Here is a 16,464-nt window from a genome sequence, read left to right as displayed (position 1 = left end):
CCTCCTCCCATACCTTTGGCTGAGAGCCCCTTAATTTCAAAATTATAATAATTCTGAGGGAGGGGGTTTACATTTTCCATTCCAAGGGAAGCTCCTGCCTTCTTTAGCAGACACCTGTCTTTTCAAACCAAGACACTGGGAACAATGAAAAGCTAAAATTTCCTCCCATCCACAGAACACTAGAAATCAAGAATGAATAGTCTACTAGTCTAGGATGCCACAAGACAGAACTCCCAGGTTTTGTAGACTGAAAAGATCTGAGGAACCATCATGTTTCCATGGAATCTGAAATAATACCTCATAAACTGATTGAATTTGTTAAGCCGTGTTGAAGAAAGGAGCTTTCATGTGGCATCTAGAAGCAGCAAGTCAAACACCACACACCAGGCAGGCCTGGCCCCTGTTAGACCTAAGCAACTCCAGAAACTTTGCTAAGCTGTAAGTACATGACTGGGATTGAAGCTTGACCTGGTCTTCTTTGCACAATCATTTTAATATATTTTGAGTAGCATCAGTTACTCTACAACAAAGTTTAGAAAACCTTGATGTACACATATGCAGAATTATACTTAGGATATAAGATTTGCAGCACTTGACTTCCCTCATCTAGTCATCATTTTCCCCTATTTCACCACGCTCAGTCCATTTCAAGCAAACTACAGCATTTCTTATTGTCATAAGAAGCTAGAAAGAAACCCTTGGACTTTGGAGATGAATAAGGGCCTGCAAAAGAAGACTGCTGTCTGAGGGTGAAGGAAATCCCACAGGATCTCTGCTTCTCCTGGGAGTGAGCACCCCTTGCATTTTGCTGCCCCAATCTTTACCTGCTTTCATGCCATCACCATTGACTGTGGCAATGTCAGTACAGCAGGCATTGTACACAGCAAGCAACTACAAAGGCAGCAAGCCTGATGTTACAGCATCCCTCAACAGCAGTAGAAGAATTTTAACATTTATAGAGTAAATAACTGAACTGAGGGCTCAGCTTCCCCACATGCTTTGTCCCCTCTAACCAAGACGAATGGGCAGTGATGGTCAGGAAGGGTCCATGACTACTGGAGACAAGCTACACACTCTTGTGGAACTGCTACAACTTTGGAAAAGACCTCACGGTGGGCTCAGTTTGGTGTTACTTTACTTGGCATCATCTGTGACTGTGTACTTACTGAAAATGAGGTGTTTTCTCATTCTGCTGGATGAGAACAACAATGAGAAGCCATGTCATGGTACATCATGGTAATGTTTCACACCACAAGATAAAAGTATCCTTCCACATTTATTTTCCAATTACTAAAGAGAGATCGGGGTTTGTCTGGCATTCAAATAATCACTCATCTTCAGAGAAAAACCCCCACAGACTAGGTAATCGTGACTAAGAGAAAGGGAGAACTTAAAAATACACACATACACAAAGACAAGAAACATGTCAACACCACTTTACCACTTTTGTATTTTATTGTGGAACTGAGTTTGATTCCTTTACATCAAATATCCTCAATGGAAGAGGGGATATTGCACACAAATATCATAAAAGCACTACATATTACTTTCACTGGAAACTAATTTTCTACATTAGATATGACTGGATAGAATAGAAGTGATGCAGGATTATAAGACATAATACCATACACAGCTGCAGACTGACACAAACACCATTCAGAACAAGAGAGAGGAGGTGTGTGAGGTGCTTCTCAGCCAGCCACAAGACTTTCTTTCCATAGTTTGGAAGATAATGGCTGCATGCAAATGCGTGAAAGCATATTTCAGATTTTGTCTTTTACACTGAGATTACAGCCCAGTCTTGAAGAGGTAGCTCCTGCCTTCTGGAGCGCTTAGTTAGCCTAGTAGAGAGAAGCTGTTTCTTAAATTTTTTTTCTTTCTTTCTATATTTTATGCCATTGTTTTATCTAGTTACTCTTTTTTTAGAATTTTTTTGTAAAGTCACAACAAACAAGAGTTTTTTCTTTTTTTTTTAAATTTTAAATAGCAAACATTTTTAAACCAGGTGAATTATATAATTGCATTCTAAGAAATGCTTACCTCTAGTTGATTTTAGTGTTTTGTTCAATTATTAAGTGAAAAGATGAAAGCTTTTCTTTCAAGTGTAAACATATTTTTTCATATTCTAGTAAATCCACACCAAGAAAATTACTATTTCTCTCAAAAACATCACTACTGAGCAAGAACCTCTGGCGACAGATGAACAAAGAGAAGCGCATGACAGAAATGTTCCAAATGCACAGCAAGTGCTCTTTGGAACTCATTTGCTTGTGTTGGGAGGGATTGAAAATTCAATTAACAAATTTATTAAATCTTAGTAAAAGAGTACCAGAACTCTCCTAAAATGCATAAGCTATCATAGACAATTAAAAAAACCTCAACATTCATATACACAGTTATCTCCATTCACCACAGTATGTAAAATAAGTAAAAAAAAAATCAAAAGTGATTTCTATGAAAGATGGGGTGAAAATAGAGGTCAATGAGTCAGGCCCACCACAGGACTTTGAAAAGGCATGCAAGAGAGGCCCTGTCGAAGTTCAAGAGTGGGATGGGATCCCCAAAGTTAATTCTTCATTGAATTATATGAAGCATTATATTAATAGCATAAAGATCATGACTGGGAATGCTGTTATGGGTAATACCATCATTGAAATGGAGTGTTCTTTGCACTCAGATATTGAATCTTTACAATTAGAGTAATCAATAACAAACCATGCTCCTAGAAATCTATGCTGATCAACAGCACTCATCGTTAATGTACACAGTACATTTTGATGACTGTTACACTAAACTAGTTGTGTAGTACTAGGATTAGCACAGGTAGATTAGATCCACAGGCAGGAAAGTCATTAAGGGCAAGAGGAGCCAATGGAGGAGCTCATTGCTGTGTTGAATCTAGGTGCCATTGCCATTTGGAAGGGAGTGGATGGAACAGGCATTACAATACCTCAGAAGTGCCAGACCATGGTTTTAATATTCTTGTAGCAGCAAAAAAAGCAAATGTACATGTAACTGTCTAATTATTATTATTATTTCAGAAGTAAACCAAATGTTTCAGCCATCATAAACTTGCTTGGGCATATTTAAGGCTTGATTCCAATTTAATTTACAGTAGGATCAGATGACTGTAACTTCCCTGACAGTAGTGAAATTGCTCCTGATTCACAGGAGTAAGTGGCATATGTGAGATTAGTCACAAAACCACTGCTGTACTTAAAACAAGTTTCTACCAGAGCAGAGATACAAACCATTTCAGGTGTTGTCAGAAAATCAGAAAATCTGTTCCCACCCACTCAAAATGTTTGAATTCTGAACTATATAATAAAATAGATAAATCAGAAAGAATTCTAGAAACAGTACAACTGTTCTGCCAAAATTTTTACAGAACATATCTGCAAAATTATACAACAGTCTGCAAAGATATCCCATATCTTTGTAGACTGTGTATTACAAAAGCATTTTAAGTGAATGATATGAGCCCAGCAAACATGCTTGTCTTCACAATACATTTCCATCTGCCTTTTGTGCCATAGTCACTCTGAGTTATTCTTAACGACTTAAAAGGTATAGCAATAAATAAAACAGGATTGCTAGAGAAACCTAAAAAAGAGAAGACATTAAAAATAAATCAAAACCCCAACCACTGACAAACAGAAATTCACAGCATTAAATGGGCAAGAGAAGCCCACATTTACAAGACCCTAAACCAGTATTAAAAACCCTCATAAAAATTAGGAGTGCAAACTTACACCTATTAAACAAAACTATCCTAACAATGTAAAATTGAAATAAATTATAGGTAGAGAAAATAAAATGAGGTCATAGTTCACTACATTGTAAAACTTAACAGCCATAATGGTGATTCATACAACCAGCACATAACTCCGTGCTGTATGCCTTCGCACCTTCTTAAATTCAGATTTGCAGACCTTCTGCCATACAACAAGACTTTTTAATTGGGGTAAAATTTCTGAGACTAAAAAATCCAAACTGTCTTAAATCACAAAGCAGTTGTGCTGTTCTTCTGCAAGCAGGCTTAGAGAAGGAAAAGAAGGGAGACATGAAGAAGGAAAGGAAAACAAGAAAAAAAGAATAGTAAAGGAAGAGGCAATGAGAGGAAGAGGAAAGGAAGTGAAAGAGTAAAAAAAAGAGGAAATGAGAGGAGGAGAGAGGAGTAAAGGAAAGAAAAGGAGGAAGGGAAAGAATAGAGGAAAGAGGAAAGCAAAGGGGAAGAGAAGGGAAAGGAAGTGAAGGAAAAGGGAAGAGAAAGGACTTTTAGCTTATTGCTTGTTCTATCCTCTTCCAAGATCTTGTGAGGGTTGAGAATGTAGGTTATAACCTTTAAGTTGATTGGACAATCAACTTCTCAAATCCCATTTTCTGTCACCATCAACAGAATAATTTTATGAGGGTATCCTTCCATATCCGTCTCCTGAAAAAGGTATTGACAGTTGACTGTTTTCAATAAATTTTACCTCAATATCAATTCTCACTAGAATCTTAAACAACACTACTCATTTATCTTACAAAACTACTAAAAAGAATGCCTTCACCTGAAAAATTTTTCTTTGCATTTACCTGTAAATGAAAATGTTTGTTACAAATCATGTATTAAAAGTTCATGCAGCACTAAAAGGAAAAGCTTCTGTACATTTGTTCCCATGTTCACTCTTTTGTGATTACACAAATAAAATCAGCTAAGACAAAGGAAGGCTGAATACTGTACAGGCTCACAGGTAACCTTTTCCATCATTCTGAATGTTTCACTAAGTTTTGTAACTCTGATACTAGACACCACTTCAATCTTGCTTCCACAGTACAAAAGGTGCCTTCACAAAAAAGCTCATCTTGCCTTGTTGAGCTGTCCAGGTGCATCTATGAAGTGTTCACATAACTGATATATGTAATTCATAGCACCAAACCATTTGACCAGTCAGATAAGTTCCTAATACCACACATGCACACTCGTGCTTCTTTACTGGTGTAACTATGATCCACAGTTGTTTTATAAATTTGCTGTCTCAGCATTAAAAAATAAGTGCATCAAGTTTCTTTGTACATTCAAGTCACTTTCTAAGGCAAATTGTCTACTGTATGTACTCCCGACCGCTTTGGTATTTTGCTTCATTTAATCGACAGTGGACATGGGTGTTCAAGCATGTGGACTGGTCAGTTCTGGCTGGAGTGAGTGGGCTTTCGCTGGAAGCATGCCTTAGACCAACAATTCTGCATGTTGTAAGGTTTTATACTTCTGGATGGGGTGCAGGCTATATGCATATTTGGCCTATGGTTGTTATGGTGTGTTAGTATGCAGAGTTCAAATTAAAGTGGAAAGCTGCTGATGAGTGATTAGGTCATACATCCCTTCCTAGCCATGTTCTCTTTCATTTTATGTTTGAGCTAACTTAATTCTTTAAAAAAAGGATCCCCATAGTGATAGCTCATATTGATAAAAATTTAAAACTTTCTTCTCATGTGAGAACATAAGCAGACTGTACTAAGCGATACATCTATTGCCATGAGACTAATGCAGACCTAATTATTTACTACTTTCTCCTCCTACCCCGCTCTCTCTTTCTCTCTTTGTGTTTCTTTAGAGGGCAAATGCCTCTACCTGGCAAAAGTCAATTGGGGTTGCTAGTGCATGGTTTCAAAACGTTCAGTGGAGATGCAACTGGATCTGTATTTTCGCAGTAATTTGTACTCTACTATGGGAAGACTGTTATTTTCCCTTAGCAACCAACAAAGACTGAAAAATATATTAGTGATTTGCATCACTGTGACACAGTATAGCATTTGGCAGGTATATAGTTCAGCAGTTGAAATAGATGACTTGAATTTTCAGGAAAGGTGTTTTTATACTGAAGAATTTCTGGAAACAAAGCTTAATCTTGTGATGCTCGGTCTTGATCTTACAGCTCAATCTTGCATGCAGGAAAAGACTCATCTTGCATAACAACAGTGCTGCTGCTTGCCAAAACCATGATGTTGAGATCCTGCTGTTTCTCATGGGTCTCTTGATACCATTCCCTCATCACTTCTGAGTCATGGGTTGGGATTAAAGTCACCTGCAATATGAAATAAAAGTCCTATTGAATGGACCACATAAACAGTTGATATGCAAAATGTCTTTTTAAGAAGCCCCAAAAAGTATATTTCCCTTTTGGAAAGAGTGAATTTTTATGCAATAAATACTTGAATAAATGGATGGATAAAAAGAAATCAACATGTAGGTAAGGCAGAATGACTGAAAATAAGGTTTATGAAAATAAAATGTGGGTTTTGTAAGGTGCTGTTATAAATAAACATGTAGTTCTTGGCTTTCACTATTATGTATTGGCTTTTGCAAATTATTGTTCATCATTGCGATTTTGATATAGTACAATTTGTAATCACTTTTAAGTGCATTTAATATAGTATAATTTCAGCTTTTTCTGGCCAGTGCCTTGGTCCCTGTGTAACTTGTATATTTTAGTGTGATAAACATAAATTATAGTTTAGGCTTTTGCAAAATATTAAAGTGGATGCTACGTGTTACTTTGGAGAAGTAACTGTAGTTGCGGAAAAATAATTAATGCCTTTACAGAAGTGAGAATAAGACATGAATTTGTGAAATAGGTAATGTTGATTTAAAATACTTGTGGAAATAGCTAAAATGGTCTGCATGGTCAGATAACATTTGAGGAACAGATGTAAAGACCCCTGCCACTGACCCTTTGACTATCAATCACTATTGCCTGCTGAAACCACAGAAGTGAGACACAACTCTCAAACTCACATCCATGATTACTGCACAGACTCTAAAAAGATGGGTCAGGGTTCGAACCAAGCTATAGAATCCCCAGAACATGTAAACAAGTTTAAAGAAATGTTTGAATGTGTTTAACCTTTACAAATATGTTTTTGACTAATGCAATGAAAAAGTACATAAGAAGACTTGCTATGATTAGCCAGTGTGCCTCTAGCTATGGCTATGCACCCATCACTGTTTACTGTCCCTTTTATCCCTCACTAAACTTTTAAAAATGTTGAAGAGTGGAGCTCGTTTCTCACAGTGCTGAGATGCAGCTTTCAAGAGAAGTATAATGTTGTAATCTGCACTGATAACTCTTCAGATTACAGACTGATATTTTGTTCACTTATTCATCATAATGGAAAGGCATTACATGCATTTTCACACATTTGGAAACATCAAGTTTCCAAATGCACGTAATTACTCTATAAAATGTGAAACATTTCTTCCCTCCTTAAAACTGCAACAATGCCAAACTCAGATCATATATGTGGTGCAGTAAAATTATGAGATGTCCAGCTGGCCCTATAAGCCAGCTCTCAGCTGTTTTATAAACCAGGAACTGGTCTGAACGGAGCACAGTACAGCTCTGTGCTTCACACATCGTCAGTAGTTTCACTGGTGCCCAGTCTGGGGGTCTGCTGGGGTTTAGGATTCTTCCTTTTGTTTCTTTCTCTCAAGGAATTTTCTCCCACACATGTTGGTAGGAGACAATAACGATGGGGTACTTAAGAGAGGCAAAAGAAGTTGCCATTCCTCAGGGGAAGAGTGCAGCTAGCTATTCTCTTTTTACCTGGGGGTTTAGCTGGGAAGGACAGAGATACTGGGAGAATTGGTCTGGGTGAAAGGTGTGTGCAGGTCCTCTTTCCTGTGATCATATTCTCCATTCCAAAGGAGGTTCCTGCCTTCCTTGGCAGACACCTGTCTTTCAAACCAAGACAGGGCCCCATTCTCTGGCATCTGCCATCCCTGCCAGAGGTGCTCTAGTTTCTCATAGCTGAGAAAGGTTAGATTTCCAGGTTGAGATGAAATGAAATAGAAATGAAGAGCCTACCTGCATGTTACTCTCCCACTGCGCCTTGCCCTCCAGCAGGGAGTCCAGAACAGCCCTACTTGGCTCCTCAGCCGCAGCATCATTCCCGCTCACCACATAGTAGGATGACCGCACCCTCTTGAAAAACTCAACATCAACATTCTTGCTGTTGCTGTGGTTGGGAATGTACACCATATCCAAATACACTGGAGGTCCTGGAGGCACTGCTGTAGATTTTGCCACCTTAGTATTCCCAGGTCCTTTGGAAACCAAACAGCAAAAGAATATATCACAGGCTGGTTAAAAGCATGCATTTATTAATTACTGTTATAACCACTGAAGTGAGATGTGACCAATTATGGAATTACCCTCCTACATATAACGACATGTTACAGCTTTGTTGTACCCCAATTATGATTGTAATGGAAGGAAAAACCTGAAAAACTGGAACTATATAATACAATAAAAAATCACTACCATATAACAAAAATTTGGCTGAACCTTTTCCAGTAATATACTACTATTATGCAACAATTACTATACAGGGCTGTGATTATTGAATTACCATTCAGTAAATGGTGCTATTATTTTCCTGATGAAGAAGTGCAGCTTTTTGAAAGTCTAGGGTATGACTGATTATAAAATCTAGTATCATACAGGAAGCCATGAAAATCTGAAGCTGTCCTGAAATCTGAGGTACACAGCAAGACATGATAGCAATTGATGTGCTCAGGCTGCCTTAGAGATGCATCAGAAAGCTACTACACATGAGCACCAAGAGGGTCAAGGAGGAACTTGGAAGGAGAAAGTTGCCAAGCAATTCAAGAAACAGAGTCAAGTATTTGTCTGCCTGCTGTATCCTGATTTGCATACACAAATTAGCCACTTATTGCAAAAAGTAGGGGGAAGCATTCCTTTGCTGCTGTACATAGTATATACAGTACTTGCTCTAAGAAGAAGAGCTTCAGTCAAAATCAAGTGCAACACGTAAACACATTAAAACTATCACACAAAAAATTACATCTTTTGTTCTAAAATCATGGTGCAAACTAAAAATCAGGCTTCAGCCAGTAATTTTACCCAGATGATCAACATTTATGGTTTTTTAGCTTTCTCATGTTGATTAAGCTTGGTAAACAATTATCTGAGCAATATGATAAATTTAGGGTTAAACAGCTGAAGTGCTGCAGAAATGCACAGCATGAATAACTACATTGCTGCTTTGAAATGTATATTCTGACAGACAAATGCAAATGAATGGTGTGAGAAGGGAACAGTGGACAACCAAAAACGGGAACATAAGGACAGTTGAATACTGGCTTGTTTGTGCTGAATCCTAGAACTGCTCCTTGTAAAGAAGCTTTCAACAGAACATCAGTCCTCACAGCAGAAAAATCAAAGTATCCCCCAAATAGTCCCCAACAAGGTCTGCTGGAAAGAACAGATCACTGCAATACCTCCTTCAGTAATCTAATTCACACTTTTTAGCTACTTAGAATGTATAACAGACATTCAAAATTACAATAACTTCCTGTATGTTTAGTCTTCAGTGATGGCATAAAACCAGATTATGTGATGTACGTGCCTACTTCACTCAAAATGCTTTTACTAATGTTAATTTTTTTTAAATGCTGCTTTTAAAATCAATCCAGCAAAGTAATAAGAGCATCCAAAGAGAGACAGTAACTTTGCCTCCCACAATATTAAATTGCATTAATTTATGTTAAAGAGAATTGTATCTACTTATTTCTCACAATGAATAAAGCTCCACCTTGCTACTGATTTTACTTCACCTACAAAAGTGGTACTTTCAGTTCTACTAGGTGGTTAACTGTTTAGAAGCTTGTATTAAATTCTTTCTATTTCATGTACTCTCTGGGCAAACTGACATCAATTGTCTTAGATTATAGAAGTAGAACTAGTGACTTTCATGCATTTAAATGCTGGATTTGTACTTAAAACCTGAACTTTCTTTGAGGATATGACACAAACCACACTCTCAGCTGATATAATGGCAAACTAACTACGCTGCAACAACTAAGCAAACAGGGCATTACTATTTGTCTTTACCTGTGGTTGCAGTCTTTGCCGACTTGGATGTTGTTGTATTTGCTGCATTCTTGGTATCCTTATCTTTCTCTTCCACTCGAGACTTCAGCTCTGGATTAGAGATATTTTTGGTTGCCTTCTCCACAGATTCCTTCTTTTTTGGAGAAGCTGTTCTGGAAATTTTGTCTAAAGATTCTTTTGTAGCTGGCTTTGGTGAAGCCACTTGTTTTGATTTACCATCACTTTTTTTAACAGGAGAAGATGACTTGGTCTTGGTACCCTGCTTTTTTGTCTTTGTCTTTTCTTTGAGGTCCTTCTTCAAAGGTTTACCTAAATTCTGTTCAACTGGCAGAGCCTCTGGATCAACCATGGTAACATCAGGGTGCCTGGGGGAAGGGCTGCGATCCTGCATTGGGACAGGTGGTGGGTCAATGTGTTTGTAGGTAATTGTCTTGTCCGTTGGAATGGTTTCTGACTCATCTTCTGAGTCAATGTTAGCATCTGCAGTGATGGAAGGGCACTCCTCAGTCTCCGGGGGAACATCCGAATCGGTCTGAGATGGGGCAGACTCGCTCACAGATGTGGGAGGAGTTTCATCACACTGCCGTGCTTGCGGCTTTCCCCCAGAAGGAGGCTGAGCTCCCCCAGATTGAGTTAGTGGCTTCTCTTGATCTTGAGACTGTTCTTCACTTGCAAACCACTCAAGGGGATTTGGGTTGATAAATGAAGGTGAAAGTTCAGTTTTGGGATGTTTATATTCACAAGAAGACACAAGGCATAAGTCAACATCTTGACGGGATTCTGCTAACAATTTACTTGGAGTAAAATGTGCACTTGCTTCATAGGAATAGCTGGTAGCTTCAGGTGACCTCCCAGGGGTAGCTCTCCCAGTTGTCTCAAACGAGTAATCTGTGGCTTCAGGTGAACTGGAGGCTTTCTCAGTTGTCTCATAAGAGTAAGTCATGGCCTCTGATGACCTGGTGGTTCTCCCAGTTGTCTCATAGCAGTAGCCAACAGCTTCTGGTGACTTAGAGGCTTTCCTTGTTGTCTCATAGGAATAATCCATAGTATCGGGTGACCTGGTAGCTTTCCCAGTTAACTCATAGGAATAATCTGTGGCTTCAGGTGATTTGGTGGTTTTCCCAGCTGTCTCATAGGAGTAATCTGTGGCCCCTGGTGACCTGGTGGTTTTCCCTGTTATCTGATAAGAATAATCTGTGACCTCAGATGACCCCATATTTTTTGCAATTATCTCGTATGAATAGTCTGTACCCTCGGGTGATCTAGTAGTGTTCCTGGTGATCTCATAGGAATAATCTGTGGTCTCAGGAGACCTAGTAGTTTTTCTGCTTGTCTCATAGGAATAATCCATGGCTTGAGGTGATCTAGTAGATTTTCCGACTGCCTCATAGGAATAGCTGATATTCTCTGGTGACCTTGTACTTTTCTCTCTGGCCTCATATGAATAACTAAGTTCTTCTGGTGACCTGCTGCTTTTCTCTGAATCTTCTTTATCTGGGCTGAGTAAAGGTTCTGGACTGTGCTTTGATAGGGGTTCCTGACAACCAAAGGCTTTGACAGAAGACACTTGTGACAGCAGAGGTGTGTGACTAGCTGACACTGCTTCTGTGATTGCAGGAGGTGAATCTGGAAAAGTAGGAGAATACAGGGGAGAAGATTCCCTTGGAGTTAGTGGAGACAGGTCAGATTTTGGTGACAGCTTTTCTCCCAGGCTCTGCACCTTTTCTGAGGTAAAAGAAGAATGCAGTGACATCTCTCTGGGTGTAACACCACCTGAAAAAGCTTCCTCTGGCAGTGGTGAAGCTACCTGGGAAGGTGTGTGAGCTGATGAAGTTGAGGATGAAGCTTCAATTTGAGAAACTGAAATAATTTCTGAAATATCTTTCTCTTGAGAGTAAGATGACTGTTCCACAGGTGAAATCTTCTGCGCAAAAGGAGACTCCTGTGTATCTGAAGGGCTATAATCTACTTCCGTTGGTCCGTTTTCAGAGATATGGTGTACACTAGTGCCTAGAGCAGGATATTCTGGAGACTGCCTACTAAAATCCATTGCTAAAGACTGCTCAGGTGACTCCTGACCATATTCTACTGACATAGCTGACTGCTCAGGAGATCTGTGATCAAGCACTGGTGTTCTTGATTTTGCAGTTTTAGGTGAGAAATCCGGTGGAGAAATTGACATAGGCCTTGGGCACTCTTCTTTAGATGGAGACATTTCTGTTTCCTGAAAAGTTGTTGGTGTTTGTACAACTGACACGGAAAGGGAATCATCAACTTCAGTAGAGTGGGGAGAACCAACCTCAGCGTGCAAGGAAGGAGATACATCATCAGTAGTTGGTTCTGGAAATGAACTAGTGGCAACAGATGCTGTAGAGACAGAAGCTACTCCTTCTATATGGGAATAGGTGTCTTCTGCAACAACCTCATCAACAGGAGTTGCAGACTTGTCAGAGACAGTGCCTTCAGAAATTGACATTTTAGTATCTTCTTTTAAAGAGCCAAACTGACTGATATCTATTTGAGTTGGTGAGAGATCACCTGCTAACTTCCGCTCATCCAAGACCAGTGAAGACTGGGAGCTGCTAGGTTCTGTATCCTCCATTTTCCTTTCCAGGCTGAAGCCTTCCTTAATTACCATAAACTCCATGCTTTTTTCATCTTGTTTTTCTTGGAAGAGGCCCACAGAGCTTGCTTCAGAAGCTGGGCTCATCTGAACAGGTGATTTTTCTTTTTCAGGTTTCCCCTCAGAAGGACTTCCATAGTCTCTGGTGGGAGACTTTAAATCAGCGCTCAAAAATGTATCGTAAGCGGTCTCTGAACCTATCAGTGGAGGACTCCGCAGAGGTGAGAGAACCTTTTCAATGGGAGATTCTGAATCTGGCACAGGCTCATCCATAGGGCTTATTCTGCATTTTGCAGACTCATCTTTGTCTTCACTGAACTCAAAGCTAACAGGGGCTTCTGTTGACTTTTCACTGGTTTCAGAGGGAAGCTGACTGGACTTTTCATCAGTGGGAGACTGATAATAAGGTGTGTGGCCAGCACTACCAGCAGCAGACTGTGATGGAGATGCTACTTCTAATGTTTTATCTTCAGGGCTCGTGCAGTGCTCTTCAGCAACTTCTTGGTGTACATCAGGCAATTTAGCAGTAGGGACAGACTCAGAAGGAGCCTTGATCTCATTGGGAGTGAGTGAAAAGTTCACTCTACGTTCACTCAGTGGTGTTTTGGCAACAGGCGATGGAGGGGACAAACTGTCAGCTGGACTCTTGGCTGAACTATGTTTTCCACCATCTTCTTGGTAGGGTTCTCTGATTTCTAATTTGTCAGTGCCTTGGATTTCACTTTCTCTTTGCCGGTATACATCTTGGAATGCAGATTTGCAGAATTTGTCTTCTTCTAATGAAGAGGGTGGTGAGATGGTGGAAGCTGAGGCATTATAATCCTTACCTTCTGTGGCCTCTGTCTTGGATCCTTCAGATAACCCATTAAAAGCATCTGGAAGTGGAGAAAGTTTAGCTCTGCTGAACTCTTGAGAGTAGAGTGATGTCTCATACTTGGTAATGTTCACATACTCCTGAGAGGGTGACTCGCTTTCCTCATTGTTAGTTTCATCACTCATAACATCTCGGGGTGTTGACATTTCATCCATTGGAGTTGGTTCACTGGATATTTCAATGGTGGACTGTGTGTAACCTGAAGTAGCAGTGAATTCCTCAGGTTGATCTTCTCTATTTTCTTCATCAGAAACAGTGGCTTCACTTTCTGAACCACCAGGCAGTGTCTCATCATGGATAGAAGAAGCTGGTTCAATCACAGGAGACTGAGACTCTGAGCGTTTGGTTGGTGTAATTATGAGTAGGCCATACTTATCCTCAGTTTCACCAGATTCTGCAGCTTTGTCTACCACAGCCATCACGTAATCTTCTTCAGCTTCTGTTTTTTCAGTTTCTTCTTCATCTCTGATGTCTTCTGCTTTGTCTTCCTCATCTTCTTCAGTCTCTTCAGTTTCTGCCTTTTCTATCGCTTCTTCCCTGTCTTCTTCAGCTCGTTCATCAGATGCCTCATAATCTGCCTTTTCAATATAATTTTCATCTTTAATGTTAGTATCTACTTGAGTCATTACTTTTTCTGAGCCACCTGGAATTTTTCTTGATTCTTCCACATATGGTTTTGTGGCATCCAGTTGTGTTTTTTCTACTTCATTTTCATCTCGTTCTTCAGCTTCTTCTGTTTCTGCCTTTTCTTCATAATCTGCTTCAGATGATTCTTCCAAGCCAGTTCCCTCATCTTCAAACTTTTCATTGTCATCAACCTTGTGTTTTCCCACAGGTTCCAATTCTTCAGGTGTCTGTTCACACTCACCCTCAGCCTCTGTGGTTGTTATGCCTTCATCAGATGACTCAGCAGGTCCTTCATTATCCAGTTTTTCTTTTTGTACTTCAAAGGTGTCTTTTTGTACTGTGCCAGTGAGCTTCAGATCATCCTTTATAAGTGCAACTTCAGATTTTGTTTCTTTTATTGTTTCTACTTCTTCAGCTTTTAATTCCTCAAAATCCTTTGTTAAATCCTCTGGTGAAGACATAAGGGATCTTTCTGCCTCAAGCTCCTTTCCACCGGCTGTAATTTCTGCAGCTGCTACAGTTGTGGCTCCAACTGCTGCAAGGGCAGCTTGTGCTCCACTGACTTTGAGGTCCTTCTTCACACTTTTAACTTTTCCTTTTTCCTTTGGCTTTCCAGCAGGTATTGCTTCTTTTTTAGCAGGTTCCTCCTTCTTTTGTGGTTTAGGCTTTGCTGCTGGCTTTTTGGCTTCATTTGAAGGAGTAGCTGTCTTCTTTGTTTCTTTAGGAACCTTCTTGATGTCCTTTTTGGCTTCTTTGTCTTCCTTCTTGATCTCCTTCTTCTCTTCTTTTTTAGCTTCTTTTTTAGCTTCTTTTGTTGAAGCTTCTTTCTTTATTTCCTTTTTAGCTTCCTTCTTGTCTTCCTTTTTCACCTCTTTCTTAACTTCTTTCTTGATCTCTTCTTTTTTTGGTTTTTCCTCTTTTTTGATGGGTGTTTTCTCTTCTCTTTTAGAAACCTCTTTCTTTGGTTTTTCTTTGTCCTCCTTCTTTTCTTCAGGTTTTGGTTTGACTTCCTTTTTCACTGTCTTCTCCTTCGACAGTTTTGGTTTTACATCTGTACTTTGTTTTTCAGGATTTTCAGATTTCACTAGTTGTTCTTCCTTACTTGCTATGTCTTTTTCCACCACTATTGGTTTGGTCTCTACTTTTGCTGGTTTTTCTTTTTTAACTGGAACTTTTTCTTTGCTTTCCAGCTTCTGAGGCTTTTCTGGTACTGGACTTGGCTTCACAGGCTCTGGTGTTTCTTCTTTAGATTCCTTTCTGACAGGCTTACTTGGTGGTGTCTTTGCAGCAGGCTTCAGACTCTCCTTGCTATCTGTTCGTTGTTTCAATTTCGCTTGTTTCACAGCTGGACTAGCAATGTTCCCAGTTAGGTCTTTTTGTGTAACCATTGGCTGTTTAAGGAAGTCTAAATGTTTGAGTTTTTCTAGTCCCTCTAGAATATTATACTGGGTGCTGTTTCCAGGAAACAGAACTCTGATTATTTTTTCTGCAGGATTAGCTGGATGCCACACAATCAGGGACGAGACAGAGGTGAAATAGGATAATGGAATGTCTAGCTCTTGGCCATTTGGTAGCAGGAATTCAGCTTTATCTTTGTTAGTACCACTCCACTGCTGCATAAAATATTGCATTTCTTTGCTATTTTTGACAGGATTAAGCACATACATCTCAAGTTTGCCAACTCCCATTTTCTGAAATAAAATTATAGGGTCAATGGTATTTCCTGTATTTCTGAAAAGAGGTTCTGGTTTCATAGACAATTTATTTAAATATTGGAGAGTAAAACAAGCTTCTTCCACACTCCTTTTTACTCTAAAATTAGGATCCAGGTTCTTCAGGTTCTCAGGTACATTAAGGAACACAACTCCTAAATCAGGTGAGATCAGATTTTTCATCCAGTCACTGTTGGTAGTAGACCCTTGAGACTGTTCCTCTTCTAGTTCAGCTATCTTTCGCTGAAGCATGCTATTGATTCCTGGCAGATTGTCATCTCCGATGTGAGTGAGCAGAATAGAATCCACCCTGTCCAAGTGCCGGATAAGTTTCCAAAAACAAGATTTTCTTTCAGATCCTCCATTGATAAGCATATTGAATCCATTCACTGCGAACAATGCAGAGTCCCCTCTTCCCCCTGGGAAAATGTAACAGCAGGGTTTGGAGAGCTTCAAGAAACCTCCTGAGGTTGGAGGTTCCAAAATGTCGAAAGGTGATGGCACTTCTACTGATTCTGACAGATACTCTGTGAATTCAGAGAGTCCTTCCATCTCAGGCAATATGGAAGCTGAGTTGAGTTTAATATTAATGAAGTCTTGAAGGTTGTGTCTGTCAAGGTTGGAATTTTTCCAGTCCCCTTCCTCAGGGCAGAAAAGAGTTAGGCTGGCTTTGTTGGCAGGATGTGTGGTGCTCAACAATTCACCAATCTAGGGTTATAAAACAAAAAC

General features: G+C 39.6%; 1 protein-coding gene across 1 annotated transcript in view; it reads right to left on the bottom strand.

Annotated features, from left to right (window-relative positions):
• Positions 1 to 5,915: 5,915 nt before the first annotated feature.
• MAP1B (microtubule associated protein 1B) overlaps positions 5,916 to 16,464 on the bottom strand; it is a 66,880-nt gene continuing 56,331 nt past the window's right edge. The window contains exons 5-8 of the mRNA XM_041426900.1: positions 10,748 to 16,443; positions 9,900 to 10,693; positions 7,851 to 8,089; positions 5,916 to 6,071 (exon numbers count right to left, since the gene is read on the bottom strand). Of these exons, the coding sequence (XP_041282834.1) occupies positions 5,916 to 6,071; positions 7,851 to 8,089; positions 9,900 to 10,693; positions 10,748 to 16,443 (6,885 nt within the window). The remainder of the gene's footprint in view (positions 6,072 to 7,850; positions 8,090 to 9,899; positions 10,694 to 10,747; positions 16,444 to 16,464) is intronic.

This window comes from Onychostruthus taczanowskii, unplaced genomic scaffold (genome assembly GCF_017590055.1).
Source record: "Onychostruthus taczanowskii isolate IOZ18803 unplaced genomic scaffold, ASM1759005v1 scaffold96, whole genome shotgun sequence".
Classification (NCBI taxonomy): Eukaryota; Metazoa; Chordata; class Aves; order Passeriformes; family Passeridae; genus Onychostruthus; species Onychostruthus taczanowskii.
The sequence above is the reverse complement of the archived record's forward strand: the minus strand, read 5'-3'. Positions and strand labels throughout refer to the sequence as shown.